Genomic DNA, 19,112 nt, shown 5'->3' on the forward strand with positions numbered 1-19,112 from the left:
AGGGTGCCCATCACCCTGTGGGTGACTTAAGGGCTTTCCAGAGTTTTTTTTTTTTATGTACCCTAGCCAAAGCATGATCCCAGAGCTGGAGATCCCAGTGTGGGCCGAGGCTGCTGTTACTTCCGTTCACCTGAGGGAGCCACGTGTCTGCAAAGAAGCCATAATCCTTCCTGGGTTTATAATCTGAGGCAGAAACAGCTCCTGGGAATCCTGTGCCCCAGAAGCTTGCCAGTCCTTTGGATTCCAGAAAACAGGCCCTAGGGGCAGGTTCACGGAGACAGTTTTATTTTATGATGAATGGCACCTGTATGCAGAGTACCTGTACCTTTGATCTGAAGGAAGTGGGAAAATAGGAGATTAAAGTATCTTAAGGAAGTGACTCCAAATCCTGTCAGCATCTGGTGGCCATGGCTCCACCTGTCCCGCTCTGACTGATGTGACCGATGGGGCTGGACCTGTGCCTGCAGGTTCTGCAGCTAGGAGCAGGTGGCACTTGGCTCTGTCCCCTTCAGGGATGGATGAGAACTACAGAACTCTTGGATCCCTAGAAAACAAGTAAGGGGTGAGCTCTCTCCTGTCACCTCGGCAGGGCCCTGGCCTGCAGCTGCCATAGCTTGCTCTGGCTTACTACAGTTAGGATTTCAGTCAGTTTTACTGGACTTGATGGCTTAGATTTCCCATGAAATTCACCATCCCTGCTTCTCAAACTAAGAATTAGCTCCCAACATGGACCCATGGGAAGAAGTCTCCTGAGGAGCCATTCTGGTTGCCAACACCCCAGCTGTCACAGTAACCTTCTATTTCTGCCCACTTCACTCCTCTAGGTGACTTCCTGCCAGGAGATGTCCCAAACACTTACTGTGAATAATACTTCTGTAGGCTGCTGTGGCTGGTGAATCCGGGGCTTCAACAAAGAAAGACTGGCCTTTGTCACAGCTCTTACCTTAAAGAGACAGAGAAAATGAGACCCTTGTGAAAGCCTCAGTCTTTGTGCCTGCTGTGGCATGGCTGCCTGGGGCTCCCCACTCAAGGAAAGCAAAGCTGGGGAACACAACAGAGGCCTTAGCTGTGTCCCCATCCCCAGCAATCCTCACTTCTACTTTGCTGTTGCCGCAAGTCAGTTGGGTAGCATGTGGCAAATGCAGATTCCAGACCCAAAGAACCGTCTCTGCTGCTCTGGATGGGCCGAGTCTGCATTAGAGACCCACTAACCAGCAGCCCAGGAAAAAGAGAATACAGTGAAAGGAATCAGTTAGGGCTTTCAACAGAGACAATGAGCATGTGTGGCAAAACCTCAAGGACTAAGGAAGGAAATGCAGGCAGAGTGAATGGAGCATCTCTCCAGAAACACACACGCCAATGTGAAACACACACAGCCTCTCCTGCTTAGAGGAACAGGCCCTACAGTGCACACACTCTGCCCACAGCTTTCTGCCCGTATCATTTCATCTTTATGGTCACCCACACTGGGGTGAATCAGTCAGCTAGCGCTACACACACACACACACTCACACGCAATCATCCTGAGAACCATCAGTCAGCTAGCCCTACACACACACACACACACACACACACACACACACACACACACACACACACACACAATCATCCTGAGAACCATATGTAACCCAGGGGAGATACAGCTCTTTGGTTGTGAAACTCCCTCATGTCCAGGTCCCTATGCTGCTACCTGCTGCTACACCAAGCCCTGCTCAAACATCCAGTCCTGTCTCTCCCACACCTGGGTGCACATACACCCCACCTGCAGCTGAGCCCAGTGTGGTCAGAGTCTTCCCTCTTAGACCCAGGCCGGGCACAGCTCCACCCACAGGCACTTACACTCACACAAGCTCCACTATTATCTTGGATACCACAATCTGTGGGGATGTTGAGCCCCTGTCTGTCTCCTCTTCCTTATACAAGCAGATATCCTGGGCGAGCCTGGGATGTAGATGGATGGACACCCCTTCCTCAGTTCTGAAGGCACTCAGAGTGCAAATGTCAGGATCCTACAATACCCAGCATGATCCCCAACAGCACGTCAGTGTGCACTGCAGGGGCACGGAATGGGCTGTTTCAGTGTCTGCTAGTGACCAAGGGGCCCTGCATCCTTGGAGATGGACCTGAGGTACCTGCCCAGGCCTTCCTGCTTCTCTCCCGTGGCTGCAACCTCTGAGGAACTCTGTGGGTCCAGCGCTGGCCCAGCACTGCTGAGCAAGCAGCACAGGCCATTCAGACTCACCTATGAGTGGGTCCAGCGGCACTCTGCCCAGAAGAGGGATCTTCAGGTCCTGGCACATGGCCTCTGCACCCCCGGTTGTGGGAGGGAAGATCTGAGACTCTTTCTGTGACACATAAAGAGGAGGAAGTTTTATTTTGCTTCTGTATTATAGGACACACTGGTTTTCAGATATTTTAAAACTTATTTTGGATGTCAAACTCCAAAGCATCTTCACTCAGGCAGAAGAGGGCTTGATGAACCCCTTCCTTCCTGACACAGCAGGGAAAGCAGAAACCTGGAGAACCATCCCCACTGTTTCCCCACTAGATCAAGGGTGTGCAGTGGGCCCCCCTCCCCCGGATCCCTCACCTTGCACTTAGGGCAGATGAAACCGCTCATGTTCTCCACCACACCGATAATGGGCAGCTTCACCTTGTGGCAGAAGCTGATCTCTTTCCGGACATCCTGGAGGGCCACCTCCTGGCAAAGTTCACAGAGCAGTTAACCCACTGCCACAGGGCACTAAGGGATGGCCGAGACACCCCGGTTACACCACCAGAGTGCTAGGGAGCATGACCATGGCTTGGCACTCGCTCACCTGAGGGGTGGTGAGGATCACCGCCCCATCAATGTGTGCCGCAGCCAGATACTGGACGACTGAGAGGTGTTCATCGGATGTGCCGGGTGGGGTGTCTATGATGAGGTAGTCAACATCTCCCCAGTCTACATCACGAAGGAACTGCTTGATCATGCCTGGAAGGGGGCGAGGCTGAGTGTGTAACCTCCTTCTGGCACACACTTCCAGTCTGCATGAGCATTCCTACACTCCATAGTGAGGGCCCTCAACAAGTGCTTCCATTGTCCCCAGGGGCCAGGTGAGATCTGCAGACAGGTTGGGTGGCCATGGTGAGGTCAGGGCGCTATTATCATTATATTATATATGGCACATACATGTTGCCCCAATAGACTCATGTGGCCAAAGTGTCCAGAATGAGTTTACCCCAGCCATGCTTTCTGCATGACCTTGTTCCCCCCACACTGACTCAGCAAGGGGGTTTCACTTCACACTTCCCTCCTTGACACAAACCAGCCATGTGAGAGCACACTACAAGTGATTCCCGGGTCCTGCAAGTCTCAAGAGCAGAAGAGCTCACAGCAGGTACTAAAGTGTCTACACTGAAAACTGGCATGTCTCATACCACATCAGAGCACTCATATGCAGGAGGTCCTGGGATCCATCCCCAGTACCAACGTAATAGCATTAAACACCACAGAGCCCATGCATGCAGTCTCCCTGACAGAAAGGATGCAAGCAGAACCAAGAATTTGAGCCAGAGGAACAGAGTGACAAACCATTTTTCTTTGGTCCCCTCCAGATGACAGCATCATCAGGACTGCTGAGCAGGAAACCCACAGACATCACCCCCAGATTGTCCTCCACATACTGCAGAGAGAATGGGGATAATGGGGAGAAACATGTCTGCTTGTGGGAACAGGGGCACAACATATCTACTTCCCAGGGAATTTGGTTAAAAAAAATTCAGGATAAAGGCATCATGTGCCTCACACCTACGCTTGCTCTTTGTAGCTTTAAGGTGGCCATGGTGAGATCTACAAGAGGTTATGTGTGGCGTGTGCCTCAATGACAGGTCAATGAAGCTAAAACAAACACCATCTCCTCAGGTGTCCTAACTGAGGACCCCCAAATCCGGTCTTGGAGGAGAGGTTTGACTGGGACACACTGTGGTCATTCAGATGCACAATGCCACTTCGGAGCCAGAGAGCACAGGTCCATCGGCCCCATTACAGACAAGGCCTGCAGTCTCTGATCTTACCTGCATGCTTGGAAAACAGCCTCAGTAAACGTTCAAGTTGAGCAATGTTTTTGCCACCTCTAATAGTACATCAGATATACCTGACTCACACACCCTGCCTCCCCAGCAAGGCTAACTTACCACTGGAGACCAGCCAGAGCCACTCTGGTGAACCTGTGGGAACACGACAGTCATTCTTGTCACTGTGCACTCTGGTCACGTAGTCACTGATAAAGTGTCCAAAGAGAATGGTTCCATATAGATTCACCACCCTGTACTGCACCACCCAATAAAAAAGGTTTTAAAATTACATTTATTTTCGCACGCGCGCACGTGTGTGTGTGTGTGTGTGTGTGTGTGTGTGTGTGTGTGTGTGTGTGTGTGCACATTTCATGACTGCGCACACAGAGGTCAGAGGACTGACACTTCAGGACTCTCCTTCCACTATGTGGGTCCCAGGAATAGGATTCAGGTCATCAGGTCTGGTAAGAAGCACTTTTACCTGCTAGTCACTCAGTTCTTCATGGAGAGTTGAGAAATGAAGACCTTAATTGATACACACCCTCTATCCCTGTCTGTTCTTACCAGGGAACCAGAATTATTCAAGTCAGGCACAATTCTTTAAAAAGAATGAGAGGAGTTGGCCAGCTGCCACTTCTGTGGGTACATGTGAGGCAGCCAGGTGGCAATGCACAGGAGCAGAAGGGACTCTACTACCTGTGACCTTTAGTGCCACAGTTGATTCAAGGCTACCCTGAGGGGCTGCAGCTGTGGCTCCACAGTTAAAACCACTGGCTATGCTTCCAAAGCACCTGAATGGTGGTGGCTTACACCTGTCTCTAATTCCAGTTCCTGGCAATCTGACACCCTCCTTTGTATTCTTTGGACAGTGTGAGCACATGGAGTAGAGATATACATGCAGGCAAAACACTTACACACATAAAATGAAATACAATTTTAAAAGCTGCCCTTAGGCCAGGCATAGTGGTGCACACCTTTAAGCCCCGCACTTAGGAGGCAGTGGCAAGTGGATCTCTGTAAGCTCCAGGCCAGCCAGGGCTACCCAGTGAGAGCCTGTCTAAAAAAGAAAAAACAGAAAAACAAACAAAAATAACCTGCCCTAATCAGTAATCTGAGCCCTGACTCCAGAATACTATCCACAGGAGGCAAGGGCCCAAAGTCACCAGCAAGTCCCATGGGGCTACTTCTGGACCTGGACCCCCAGGGCGGGGCTCTGTTCTTTTATTACTAAACTAGAACTTAAGCAACTTCCACCTACACATCAGACTGTGCCTCTCCTCTTTCAGTTTTCCAGACAGGATCCTGACACCCCCTGGCCTGCTGAACCAAGTGATCCTCCTGGCTCACCCTCCCAAGTCACTGGGACCAGAGCTCATAGCACCGTGCCTGGCTAGCTTCTACTTCATAAAGCATGCTTGCACTGTAAGCAGCTTATACCCAGGCTGGGGTGTGTCTGGTGCGAGGGCTCTGACTGGGGGAGAATCCTGCTATTTTACTTCAACATGGGTGATGCTGCACACACTCACCCAAGGCTATGGCAGTGTAACCAAGACTAGCTTGGGTGACTTTCCTGTTTATGGAGGCTGAAGGCTTTTGTTCTTGCCCCTCAGCTAAAATGTCCCTTTAGCTTTCCGTACTGGGAAGCCTGTTCCTTCACTCTCTGCTGAAGCCAGCCCCTTTCCTGCTTTAGCCTCTTGTCCTCTGCCCTCCCCACAAGGGTTTTCTGCCTTGCTTGACACTGTATGCCTAGACTTGAGAACCTGGAGTTAAGGAAACAGCATTACCTGCAGCCTCTGAGCCCTGGTCCTGCTTCTGGGGTCCTTCCTGAATGATGGCACTAACAGACATCCCCTACTGCCATGTCACTCCTAGTCCCAGAGTCAGGGTCTCAGTTCCCTAGAGGGGACCATGGCACTGAGAGATTTCCTAACTTCCAGTGCAGACCCAAGCAAACCCTAGTCCTGAGTTACCACTTAGAGCTGAATTTCCACTGCTCACTTCTGCATCCTGCTCGCTGTTTCCCTCCCCCCCCATGAAAGGCTCCAAACCAATGCTCCTCAAATATGTAGATGCACTTCATGTCCAATCCCAAACCCCCAAATCCACAGCTGTGGAGGAAGGACAGAGAAGCTACTACTGTATATGCATGCCTAAAGAGAGCCAGTCAAGTTCTCTGACACTCATCACCTGCTCTCCTTCCAAGCCCATGATCTTGGGGATCGATGGCCCACAGATATCAATGTCCAGAAGGGCGACCTGGGAATGAGAAGAGACAGTATCACTGACTGCTAGAACCTTCAGATATGCACATGGATCGGGACAGGACACAGTCACGGACGACACATCAAAACAGATGACTGAGCTTCAACGTTCTCACTGGAAAGGTGTAACATGGACCTTCCAGGCCACTGATACAGTATAACTCCTAGGGCAAGTCGCCCATCCAGTCCCCCATGTGGAACAGGGTGACCTTACAGCAGGTCATCAAGCCACTCAGGATTTAGTTCACTCAGGCTAGGAGTGTGATCTCTGCATCACAGCAGATGACACTGAGATTCAGGACTTGGTCAATGAGTCAGGAACAGAGAGGGGACAAAGTCAATGTTTCTAATGCCAGGGTTCTTCCCATGATACTATCAAGCCACAGAAGAGGCCTGAGGAGAAATTCTGGCTGGCCTCTAGGCAAGCCCCATTTTCCTGTGACCAAGCTGACAGCAAGCTTTCAAAAGAGCCTTAAAATAAGGAGATACTGGAGAGATGGCTCAGCTACTGAAAGACCATTATGTTCTCCAGCAGAGCCTGGCTCCTAGCACCCAAATGGAGTGGCTCAAGACCATCTGTAACTCCAGTTCCAGGGGATCTGGTGTCCCCTTCTGACCTCCACAGGTACTGCACTCATACACATAACCCCAAACATGTCGTTTTAGTTTTAGTTTATGTGTGTGGGTGTCTTACCCATGTGTATGTCTGTGTGCCACATGCTTGGTCCACGTAGGCCATAAGAGGTTATCAGATCTCCTGAAACTGGACTTACAGATGATTGTAAGTTGCCATACGGGTGCTGAGAATTGAACCCAGGTCCTCAAAAAGGGCAGTCAGTTCCCAATACCCACATTGGGCAGCTCAAACACTCCAGCTCCAGGGCTACCTTTTCTGGCCTCTCTAGGCACCTACACACGCATGGCACTCACAGAGATACATACACACAAACAAGAATAATCTTTAAAAATATGAAAGGGATCTGGGAAGTTCTTGTTGGGGACTTAGGTACAGTCTCTTCTGTCCCCACCCTTCCGCCAATCGGGCCATGGCACATTTGCTGGTCTTGTGAAGGGCAGCCATTCATCTTGAGAACTGGTGGTCTGGAAACCAGAGGGCAGCACCTCTGGGGAACTTTGGAACTTGCCCCACGCTCTCTTCTGTCTTCCTTCTCCAATCCTACTTCCTCTACATGCTGGCTGATGATGAAGGGGACACAGAACACACAGGGATCACGAAGATCCCTGTTTGCCTCCTGCGCCCTCTTCTGGCCTGGCCCAAAAGTGCAGCAAAGGGACTGAAATGTCTTGACAAGTGCGTAGGGAGACACACTTGTATGAAGGGCAGGCATGTGAACACAGCTCCCCATGCCTGGCTGGGCAGAGACTGCTGTTACACAGCTGTCTGAGAATATTCCCAACAGCTCCAGAGCCAAGCTGAAGCTTATCCTGGCCAAACGTCAATTTCTGTTGTAGTTGTTAGGAGACAGACATAGATATAGATACATAGATGTAGATATAGAGATATATAGATATATAGAGATAGAGACATTTGGTGGGAGGCAGACAAATGCTCCACCATTGTGCTCCAGCCCCAATACCTTTTGGAAAATGAAGACCATGTGATCAAAAAGACTGCACTGTAGCAGGCAATGCAAATTCGACCTCTGGTGGTAAGAGGCTGTCCCTTTACAGAACATTTAACTGGCTCTGGACTGTGGGTTGGGTAGGTCGCTCTAATAGCAATGAACATTTAATCCACCTGGACTGGGGTTGGGTAGGTCGCTCTAACAGCAATGAACATTTAACTGGCTCTGGACTGTGGGTTGGGTAGGTCGCTCTAATAGCAATGAACATTTAACCCACCTGGACTGGGGTTGGGTAGGTCGCTCTAACAGCAATGAACATTTAACTGGCTCTGGACTGTGGGTTGGGTAGGTCACTCTAACAGCAATGAACATTTAACCTACCAGGACTGGGGTTGGGTAGGTCGCTCTAACATCGATGAGCATTTAACCCACCTGGACTGGGGTTGGGCAGGTCACTCTAACAGCAATGAACATTTAACCCACCTGGACTATGGGTTGGGTAAGTCGCTCTAACAGCAATCATCCTCTGAATTTCAGTTAGCAAAGTGCCGCGGTGATGAGGATGGCCATGGGGACATTTCCAGAACACTGTGTGGGAGGAGCAGCACTTGCATTTTAACCACACCCTCTCACCCAGGCCTCTGAGCCCCAACTCACAGATGAGAGATGGAGGCAGAGAAAGCCTGGCAACTAGCTTGGGCAACAGCAGTGATGGGTGCAGAGCTGGGATACAAAGCTGGGCTGCCTTGCACTGGCACCATCCTTTATTAAAGCCACGCCCCCGCAGAATACTAGGGATTTGAGTCAGTTGGTCTGTTTTGAGACAGGGTCTCACTCTGTAGCCATGCCTGGCTTGAATTCCAAATCTTCCTGTCCCAGGCTCCAAAATGCTGGGATTTGCAAGCATGTGTCACATGGTCTGTCTACACCTTGAGATGAAGGACCTAGCCCAGGGTCATTTCTAGAAGGGGCAGACAGAAAATGCTTTCTGCTTTAATGGGCAAAAACAAGAATATATAGGTACTTGTGTGACTTGAGACGTGACCATTTAAATATCTAAATACCATTCTCAGCTCACAAGAGATGGACCAAACTACAATTCAGGATCTGGATTTGAAGAAAACAGAAGGATCTTTATAAGGGGCAGGAATAAAAGGTGTAACATAACAACCAGAATGCCAAGAGGCATGTTCCTAGCTGCCCTCTGAGCTAGAGAACCCAGTGAAACACTTCAGCAGTGGCCAGGCAGCATCTCAATCTCTCTGCAAGGTCAACACAGTCAGAGAGGTTGGTTCCCTGGAGACTAAGAATCATTCCTTAAAGTCACCAGGGGCCTTTGACACATGAGCCCCCGCCCCCAGCATAGCCCAGGGTCCCACCTGTGTGTCTCCATCCTCTGCCAGGCCGTGAGCGAGGTGGGCACTGAACGTGCTTTTCCCAACGCCACCTTTTCCAGACAGCACCAAGATTCTGTGTTTCACTGTCTTCATTTTCTCTTTGATTTCCTCCACGGCTGCAAAGAAGCATTGAAGTGATGACATCCCTGCCTTGGTTCTGAGTGTGCTTCTTCCCAAGTGCTGTTTCTAAGGCTCCTTGAGAGATATCACTTCAGCAAAATAATATAAATGCTAGGAAGAAAATATGGCTACTATAATCCCTGAGATTGTCAGATTTACACATTGCTTCATCTACTAGAACATGGGTTTCCAGGAGGGTAGGGTGTTCAAACTCCCATCTCCTGAACAGAACCTTGCAGATAGTAAAGTTTTACAACCCAGGGACATCTGTCAACATCTGCAGACATTCTTCAGCTGTCACAGGAGGGGACTACTAGTGTCATGGAGGACGATGCCTAAGTGTCTTAAGCACAGGCCAGCCCCAGTAACAAGGAATGATCAGCTTCAAACATCACTAGTGCTAAGGATGAGGAATCCTGACAGACAGGCTCACAATTAAGTATCCATCCCAATAACTCACTGTGTTTCCAACGCCTCATCTTTCTCGGATCCTTAAAGACTACATGGTGGGGTAACTACTCTTCACATTGAAGACAATCAGAAATGATGCTCAGGTAACCCAACAATCAGCCCCAGAGCCTTCTCCCAGCTTCCTGTTTTCCAAGTCCTCTCAGCCGGGAACCGGTGCAGCCCAGCACTTACCCCTGAAGGGTTTTATATGTCTGCTCCTGCTTCTCTCCCCCACCTTGGTCTCTCCACTGAGATAATGACCACTCGTTTCTGCTGAGTGCTGGACTCACTCCTTAAAAGAAATGGTTCTCCCTGCCAGAGCCTCAGTGATCTGAGACAGGCATGTGGCGGCACTCAGGCCTGGAGAGACCTCAACACTTACCCACTATCCCCTCTGCTCGGCCTCATGTGTACTGAGGTCAGTGGTTGTCGCTCAAGCCCTTGCCCTGTCCTGTATCACTTTTTCCTATTCTAACCCTCCTTAAAGTCCTATTTAGTTAATGAATTTTTTGTTTGTGTTTCTGTGTTTGTGAGACAGAATCTCACCTAAGCCCAGGCTGGCCTCTAACTATATAAACAAGGATTACTCTAAGCTCCTGATCCTTTTCTAAAAGTGAAAACTTTTGTTTGTTTGTTTGTTTTGGTTTTTTCGAGACAGGGTTTCTCTGTATTGTTTTGGAGGCTGTCCTGGAACTCGCTCTGTAGACCAGGCTGGCCTCGAACTCACAGAGATCCGCCTGCTTCTGCCTCCTGAGTGCTGGGATTAAAGGCGTGCATCATCAGCGCCCGGCTGAAAACGTCTTTAAGTCCTAAGATTACAAGCATGTGCCAACACACTGGGCCTAATGTTCATTCATTTATCCAGGGTCTCATCGCGTAGCCCAGGCCGGCTATCCCCAGAGTGCCAGGGGAGCAGGCCTGAGCCACCAAGCTGACTTTAATGCCATTTTGGTTCCCTGACTGCCACAGGTCAGACTCAGCCTCCATTTCCACCACTTCCCTCCGCTATTTGACCTTTAAAGCCGCCCCCTCGCTCCTCAAACTCCGCCTACTACGCCAAGCCCCTCAACCACAGGCAATGCCGCCTACTAGCCGCTGTCATTCATCCTTCAGGTCCCGCCCCTTCCACTTCCTGGTCTGCCCACCGCTTCCTTACCCGGGTCTGGTGCGGCGCCGGCGCCCGACGCGCACAGCCTCTGGTTGGGGCATCCCTGGCACGAGGCTCCTCGGCCCGCCTGGGCGCTGTCGATCCCGGGGCAGCCTGCGCGGAGACAAGGGCACAGTCAGAGCAGCTCGGTCCCGACCCGCCACCCACGCGTCCTTCGCTAACTCACCGTGGGGCGCCTCCTCCATGCTGCCACCCTTGCCGGGGCTGCGCTCGCCGGAACTCCAAGGGCGTGTTTCCGCCTCGCAGGTCCAATCTGACCCTCCGGCCGCCCGAACTGTCTTGCCAGATTAGGACTGCGCACGCGTGAAACCCTGTGCGCAGTGGGTGGGGCTCGGATTTCGGTTCCCTCCAAAACGGAGCTGAGACGGTCGTAGAAAGTTTGGCGTCTGAGCAGGTGTCTCTAGGAGTGAAGGCAGTTGCTGAGCAAGCCTGACGGCCTGCGTTCTGCTCCCAGAACTCACGTGGTGTAAAGAGGGTGGACTCTTGAAAGCGGTCCTCTGACACATACACACATGCATAGTAATAAGATTTTTTTTTAACCAACGACTTGAGTCGTCAAAGAATGTTATTCCCCATGACCTCAGTGTTGATGCATAATTCTACTACTAAAAGTGCAATCTGTAAATCTTAAAAAGAAAAAGTGTGTGTGTGTGTGTAGAGATGGCTCAGAGCTTCAGAGCATTGGCTGCTCTTCTAGACGTCCTGAGTTCAATTCCTAGCAACTACATGGTGGCTCACAACCATCTATAATGAGATCTGGTGCCCTCTTCTGGCATGCAAGGAGAATACTGTATGGATAATAAATCTTTAAAAAACAAAAAAGTACAATCTGTGTCAATATTTACTCGGTTTCAAATAATCTGCCCTTCCCTAGATTCCATTACAGACTGGGACCGAGGCTCAATTGGTAGAGTGTTTACACTATCGTCTCCAGCACTGCAAAAATAAAACAGCAAGACACTTACTCGTCCTTCCCCTCCCTCTCTTTCTCTCTGTTGTAGCCCAGGCTGACCTTGAATTAATGCTTTTCTTGCCATGCTTGACCAAGAGGTGAGGCCTTAGAAAGGGGTGTAGCTCAGTAGTGGAGCGCCTGTCTAGCACCTAAGAAGTCATAAATTCAATCCCCAGTAGGGCAAGATCTCATCGATCCTCCTGCCTACATCTTCCAGCTGCTGGGATTACAGATGTGCACCACCACTCCTGGGCTTAAAAATAAAAAATAAAAAGACACTCTTAAAACCTCTATGCTATTAGCAATAATTTGTTCTGTGTTTTGTTACTTTCCCTTCAAATTTGTTCAGTGAAACCTTTTCATATCCGCTTCTGTGTCCTCTGGATGCTAGCTCCAGTTTCTGAGAGCTTTTCCTGCTTTCTCTCATGTACCCAGGCTCCCACTGTCCTTGCTACAACCATCTCTTCTGGGAGCCTGACGGCCTCAGTGGAGCAGTGTTGTAGACACCATGTGTGCATGCTCACAGCCTTTGAGCACTACTACATGCAACTTGGCGGCAGCTGTTGTTTTAATTGAAGGATTCTAAACATGTTTTCATGTATCTTTGAGGTCATAATTACATCATTTCTCCCTTCCAAACCTTCCTTTACCTCTCCTTGTTGATTATTGAATTTATGGCATCTTTTTCATTGTTATTACATTCTTTGTGGTGGTTTGAAAGGAAATTGTTCCCAAAGAGAGTGATGATATTAGGAGAAGTGGGTTTTTGGAGAGAGTATGTCACAGTTGGGGGTAGGTTTTGACTTTCAGTCGGCTTCCTGGTTGCCTGCAAGATGTGAGACTCTCAGCTTCAACCCCATGTCTGCCTGCACAATGCTATGCTCCCCACCATGATGAAATGGACTGAACCTATGAAACTGTAAGCAATCCCAATTAAATGTTTTCCTTATAAGAGTTGCCATGCTCATGGTATCTCTTCATAGCAATATAAACCCTAACTAAGACAGCCTGTATAATGCTACTTGTATGTATGTTTTCAAGGATGACCATTTGTTATTGGACAACCCATTAGTGTGCTCTTCCCTGAGGAAGAGTTCTCCCACTTTCACCATTCCTGTAGAATGCTAAAGTTCTCTGTAGAGTTGAGGACTTGTGGGTGTTACCCTGTCCACTTTGGCATGTCTATAGGTATAATCTGTGTTCAGGCAGTCATGTTGTTGAAGAGTTTATGAGTGTAGCTTCTGACATTATAGGAGGTACTGTACAGTAACAGTCCTGAAAGGGATTTGTGGCAAAAGATTATCCTGGTGGTCAGGGCCAAGGAATGCCACAAAAATCACACCAAGCAACAGACTTCATGCAAGAGATTTATTGGAAGGGAAGCACAAAAGGCCAGAGAGAAGACGGAAAGTAATGGGGAGGAGAGGGAAGAGAGAGAGAGGACGAGAGGGCAGGCTGTGATGAGGGCTTCACTGGGGATATGGAGCATGAACACCGGGAAAATCTTCAACAGTGATGGTGGAAACATTGAGTTGGCCGTTAGTGATGACAACAATTGAGACTGCTAAAATACCCTTGTACTGGAAAACGCTTTCAGACTCAATCTCACAGCAAACTCCCTGATCCTCTGGTCTTAGCAATATTTCCGCCACCTCTTCAGCGATATTCACTGAACCTTAGGTTTACAGGTGTTTTGTAGATGCATCCATTGGGACCAGGCTCCACAACATTTTGATTGGTTGTGGGTTTCTGTAATGGTCTCCTCCTGTTGCAAAAAGAAGCTTCCTTAAGGGTGAGAACTGCATTATCTGTGGGTATAAGGACAAATGTTTGGATTTCTACATTTTTGGCTACAGGCTCTTTGTTCCCATGTGCTCTCTTGGTCCTCTTGGCCCCATCTTTCTTTCTCTCCTCCCCCACCTCTCATGGTCAGGTTCAGTCTGGACACTTCCAGAGGCCTCTGGTTGTACTCTTCCTCATACCTACAATAAAACCCTTCTCAACCATAACCTAAGAATGGTCACGTCCTTATTTTCATTCAGATACAACAAAGCAAACTTACTTTGTAAAGGGAGGCTTTTTCCTTGAGAGAAGCCTTCCTGCCAGCCTAGTTCTAGAGCCGCATCAGTCCCAAATAAACATACAGGAGGCTGTATTAATTATGAAGCTGTTGGCCTTGCTTGTTTCTTACTAGCTAGCTCTGACTTAAGTAATTACCCCATAATTGTTAATCTAAGTATGTCTCTTACCGGAGAAGTTTCCAGGCTTCCTACCCCATGGCGTTACATCTCGACTCTCCGTCTTTCTCCTTCCCAGAGTCCTCCTGGACTCCTAGTCCCACCTATCTAGATTCCTATTGGCCAGCAGTGCTTTATTGACACGGTGGGTCCCTCGGAGGGTGAGGGGCAGACAGAGACTTACAGACGAACTTGAGTGGAAGAAGTTTTATGGGGAAGGGAAGGGAGTGGGGGAAGGGAAAGATGCTGGGTCCTCCTGGCAGGTGGGGGGGGCGGGTCCAGCCGGTCTCTTCCCCGGAATGAGCAGGATGGTGAGTGTTGACAACTCAAACCCTACCCCCTACTAGTTACTGGGGGGGGGAAGCAGGGGGAGATACACAGAGTCGAGAGTCTGTCGAATCAGGATCTCGATTTATTCCAACAGGCAGGAACTTATATAGGGCTGAGGTAGGGGATGGCATTCTTAGGATAGGGTAATGTGACATGAGGAGTTTAGGGCCAATAATATTCCACCAAGCAGGCAGGGGGCAACCTTACATCAGGTCTGTCTGAGTCACCCCCACGTGGAGGTTACAGATCAGAGACAGGTCGTCAAACTCTAGCCAGGCTCAGGAGGTTACACTGGGCCTCCAATCTGAGCCCTAAACTCAAGTCAGGCTCAGGAGCTTACACTGGGCCTTGCATCCGAGCCTTTCTTAGGCCCAACAGAAAGAGGGGGGGAGAGAGAAGAAAAAGAAAGACAGATCTGTCTGCCTCAGAGAGGTGGTAGAAAGAGAAAGAGCAGGTGGGTGGAGTCTTAAAGACTGCGTGCAGACTACGTAGGGATGTAGCAGCCATAGGACCCTGGGCTGGCCAGGGTACTGCCTAAGTGCATCCTGCCAGGTGACGGGGCAGGCCAGAATAATGTCTGAACCCTAACAGTCACCATGATGATTGTGTGATTGCAGTGTGATAAATGCTGTGACAGAAAAGGACCAGGGTGTTGGGAGCAGGGAGAAGTTCCTGGAGGAGTCTGGGTGGATAGCACGCATTATATTAGTATACTGTTGCATGCTGTTGGAGCTGCAGAAGCTGGCTCTGCAACTGTCTTTGCCTCACCCTTCAGACCCAAGAATGTGTGTCTAAGAGTGTCCTGCAAGACCCCCTGTGTGGAGATGGGCTGGTTCCCACCCCACTCCCAGCACTGCGAGCGTAGGAATGAGAATAGTTAACCAGCCCATGGGAGAAAAGGGGAACCGAAGTAAATACATGTCCTTGAACTCAGCGGCATGACATTTTTAAAAAAACCTGTATTGGAGACTAAGCTGACTGGAAGTCTCACTCGAGGAGAAGAGCTGCCTGGGACCCTCCTTGTCAACTAGGACTGTCAGTCAATGCCAGCCGACTGCTTTGGTTCCCAGGGCTTCTCCAGTGGCTTTCTGCTGCCACGTCTGATCCCATGCTCTCCTGTCTTCCTGCTGTTTGCTGTCTTGCTCTATAATTCCTGCTTGCTATATACTTAGTAAACTCACTCAAAACCAAAAGCATAGCTGTCTCAGCGCATTCTCTGTGCAGGACAGGTGAGTGATGGTGCCTTCCCAAAAGGAACAAACAGCACCATCAGGGATGTGGAGGTTGGAGAGGGGCTCATCTGTCATCAAGAGAAGTGACAAAACCCCAGGATTTCAGCCAAGTCTGACATAGGTTGTGAGCTCTTACCTCTGCTTTATTGCAGAGCAAGTATCAAGCTGTTCTCCTGATGATTTCACTGCCCCACACCAGATCCCAGAGACAGGACCCCTCGGGTTGTTCCTCACTGATGTCCCTGGGCACAGGCTCTGCCTAATTTCCCGTTTTCAGTGGAGCCAAAGGATGCATCGTGTTCTATTCCACGCTGGAACATGGAACATGTCATGAACACTCAGCAAGTCTCTCTTCTCTCTTCCCTCCTCCCTAGAAGGCTGAGTAAATGTAATACACTAGAAAGTAGTAGAAAAATGAGATGCTCTTCTAATCTTACCTCAAGACTTCTCTTCCCACCAAATGCCTGTGTCATCTGGAATGGAAATTTCCATTCTTTCTTATCCATGCAGAAAGGCAGACAGAGCCTAGGGTTCAAAGCAGATACCCAGCTGTGCAAGTCAGAAAAAAACAGAGCAGCTGAGTCTGTGTCTTACTCTCTCTGGTAGGGCAGAGCTGTGCGTGTGTGCACACACTTGAGTGTGTGTTTGTATATGTCTGAGGGCAGAGCTGTGTGTGTGTGTGTGTGTGTGTGTGTGTGTGTGTGTGTGTGTGTGTGTGTAGGCGTAAGGTTGGCATCAGGTGTTGACTCTCACATTCCACCTTGTTTTATTTCAAGGTTCTGCATTCATTTCTTTAGTACGTGCCACATGTGCAGGTCAGAGGATCACTCTCAGAAATGAATCATCTTCTTCCACCATGATCCCCAGGATGGAATTCAAGTTGTCAGGCTTGGTGGCAGGCCCCCTTACCCTCTGAGCCACCTCACTAGCCTGTCACATTATTTTTTAAGGCAGAGTCTCTCACTGAGCTGGCTGGATTGGCTGGCTAGCGAGCAAGAGACCCTCTTCTTGTCTCCACCCACCCGAGGACTGGGATTACAGGTGAGCATCATTCCCTCTGCTGAGGTAGCAATCTCTTTGCCAACTGAACCAGCTTCCCAGACCCTCTGGGCTGTGTCTGAAGGCCTGTGCCCACTGGAGGCTCTGTTCTTGGGTCACTTCTAGGCACTTGTCATGTCCTGACTGGGTTAGCCTGTATATCCTTGAATAAATATTTCTTGGCTTCCAGCTCCAACTCCATTTTATCTTCCTGTTGTGCCAGATGGATCTTTGGTCTTTGTGATCTGCAAGCATAACCAGTGCTCATGAACTCTCAAGCTGCTTCCTGCTTCTGGATTTCTTGAAAACAGCACTCCTGTACTAAGATGTCAAGCCACAGATCTGAGCATCAGTCTTTTTTGGATTTCTCTTTCTCCTCTGTAGCTGTCACCAAGTGCTGTGTAACAAATTAACCTGACATATGTTTTGAGATAGGATGTCACAAGTCCTCAAATTCAATATGTAGCTAGCCAAGAATGGCTTCGAACCCCTGATCCTTCTGCCTCCACCACCCAAATGCTGGGATTATAGACATATAAAACTGTAATGTGAGTTTTCTTGGCCCAGCAAGGTCCCACTACCCTTCTCTGCCCCCAAAGAAGCACAGGGATGCTATATTAATTATGAAATTGTTGGTCGTTGGCTAGGGTCTCTTACTGGCTAGCTCTGTCTTAATTATTAACCTATTTCTATCAATCCATGTATTTCCAGGAGTTCTTGGTGTATGGGAGAATGCCGGACTGCAACTCCTTTGCCTGCTACATGCATCTCTGCAGAGAAGAGAGCGAATTTCCTGTTTGTTCCTGCTTACATCCTGATTCTACCCAGCTACAGACCTCTAGACCTCTATGGTTAGCTAGTGTCAGTTTATGCCCAGCTACCATCACTTCATAGGATCACATGACCACTCCTCTCTGCCTATACTTCTCAGAATTCTCCTTGTCTCCTAGGCCTACCTATTATCCTGCCTGGCCAATCAGTGTTTTATTCATCAACCAATAAGACAAACATATACACAGAAAAAGCTCTGTTCGTAGCACTAGGGATTGAACCCAGGTTTTCATACAGGCTAGGCAAGCATTTTACCAACTGAGCTATGCTCCCAGCCCAATATTTTGAAATTATTAATGAATACTGTGTTAAATTATGAATACTGTGTGAGGTGGAACCTTTGGAGGATCCCATGGTGGAACAAACGGTGGGTGAGAAACAGAGAGAGACCTGCAGACATAGCTTGTATGGAAAGTCTATTGGGGGAAGAGAATAGAGTAAGGGAATGTAAAGGAGATGGGGAGAGAGAGAAAGAAGAGACAGAAATACAGACACAGAAAGAGACAGGAAATTGCCTCCTCCGAGAAATGGCAGAGAGAGTAGAAGTGGGAGGAGTTTGCCTCTTAAAGGAACCTTCAAATCTGCTTACAGAGCCATGCACAGAGGTCCCCAAGGGACAAGGACAGGTTTGCCTGGATTACAACAATTAAAGCTTTCATTTTTGTTCAAAGTTTTAGAAGACCTGGATCTACCTTCTGTAGGCAAGGCTTCCCCACCCAGAAAGACACTGTAGTCATGTGGGTAATTTTGCAATTCCTATCCTAGGCCCTGGGTCTTCCTCCTGCATAACATCTCACACAGAATCTTGAGGTAGGGGCTGGGCATAACCAAAAACTCCACTCTTCTGAGTGAAGATAGGTAAAGAAGATGAGGAGGATTATCCAGGGTTCTCAGGCTCATGTCTGGTGTCAGACATATGCATGACTGACCTCCAACTCTCTGAGCTGAATAACAGAAACCACTTCTTCTCTAAGCATCAGTTTTCTCATCTGCAAAACAGGGAGTGTAGGGGGAAGGGCCAGCTAAAGAAACACACTCTGAGCAAAGCCAAAGAAAACACACTTTGGTCCTGAAACCAGAGCCAAAGAAATGCACCCTGACCCTGAAACCAGTGCCAAAGAAACACACTTTGTCCCTGGAATCAGAGTCAGTGAAAGAAATGCACCCTGGCCCTAAAATTAGAGCCAAAAGGCTAAAAAGGACCAGTGAAATAAGCACACTTTGGCCATGAAACCAGAACCAAATCTGACCCTAAACCTGTGCAGAAAACTGACCAATCCCTGAGAAGGAGATCTAGCCAGTCTGAGCTCAGGAATTGAAATCTGACCAATCCCCACCCTGGAAATACCATTGAAAAAACTCCACCCCTAAGAAGCCCTATATAAACCCTGTGCCTATTCAGTTTGCTGCTGTCCTCTTCCACCCTGGCAGAGGCAGCCACTCTCCTGGATTCT

The 19,112-nt window shown here is 49.0% G+C and overlaps 2 protein-coding genes and 1 long non-coding RNA gene across 5 annotated transcripts in view; 1 reads left to right on the forward strand and 2 right to left on the reverse strand.

The window, feature by feature from the left end:
* The window catches only part of Tvp23a (trans-golgi network vesicle protein 23 homolog A), a 37,280-nt gene extending 32,935 nt beyond the window's left edge, over positions 1-4,345 (forward strand). For 2 of the 3 annotated variants that reach the window (XM_040748102.1, XM_005084584.4), the window contains one exon: positions 825-4,345. The gene's annotated coding sequence lies outside the window, so the exon portion shown is untranslated. Of the gene's footprint in view, positions 1-66; positions 380-824 lie in introns of those variants that run through there. The other variant, XM_040748104.1, reaches the window with a different exon arrangement.
* Positions 269-11,350, reverse strand: Nubp1 (nucleotide binding protein 1). The gene is made up of 11 exons (XM_005084583.4): positions 11,205-11,350; positions 11,027-11,131; positions 9,283-9,416; positions 6,244-6,312; positions 4,177-4,209; positions 3,575-3,665; positions 2,820-2,974; positions 2,591-2,701; positions 2,243-2,345; positions 860-943; positions 269-544 (listed from the first exon to the last, which is right to left on the reverse strand). The coding sequence occupies exons 1-11, from the start codon at positions 11,221-11,223 to the stop codon at positions 477-479; spliced, it is 972 nt and encodes a 323-aa protein (XP_005084640.1). The 5' UTR covers positions 11,224-11,350; the 3' UTR covers positions 269-476.
* A 2,001-nt stretch (positions 11,351-13,351) lies between these two features.
* On the reverse strand, positions 13,352-14,277 carry LOC110343645. The gene is made up of 2 exons (XR_002385945.2): positions 14,240-14,277; positions 13,352-13,755 (listed from the first exon to the last, which is right to left on the reverse strand). It is a non-coding gene; the product is annotated as an uncharacterized LOC110343645 (long non-coding RNA).
* Positions 14,278-19,112: the final 4,835 nt, after the last annotated feature.

Source organism: Mesocricetus auratus, unplaced genomic scaffold (assembly GCF_017639785.1).
Source record: "Mesocricetus auratus isolate SY011 unplaced genomic scaffold, BCM_Maur_2.0 Super-Scaffold_100007, whole genome shotgun sequence".
NCBI lineage: Eukaryota > Metazoa > Chordata > Mammalia > Rodentia > Cricetidae > Mesocricetus > Mesocricetus auratus.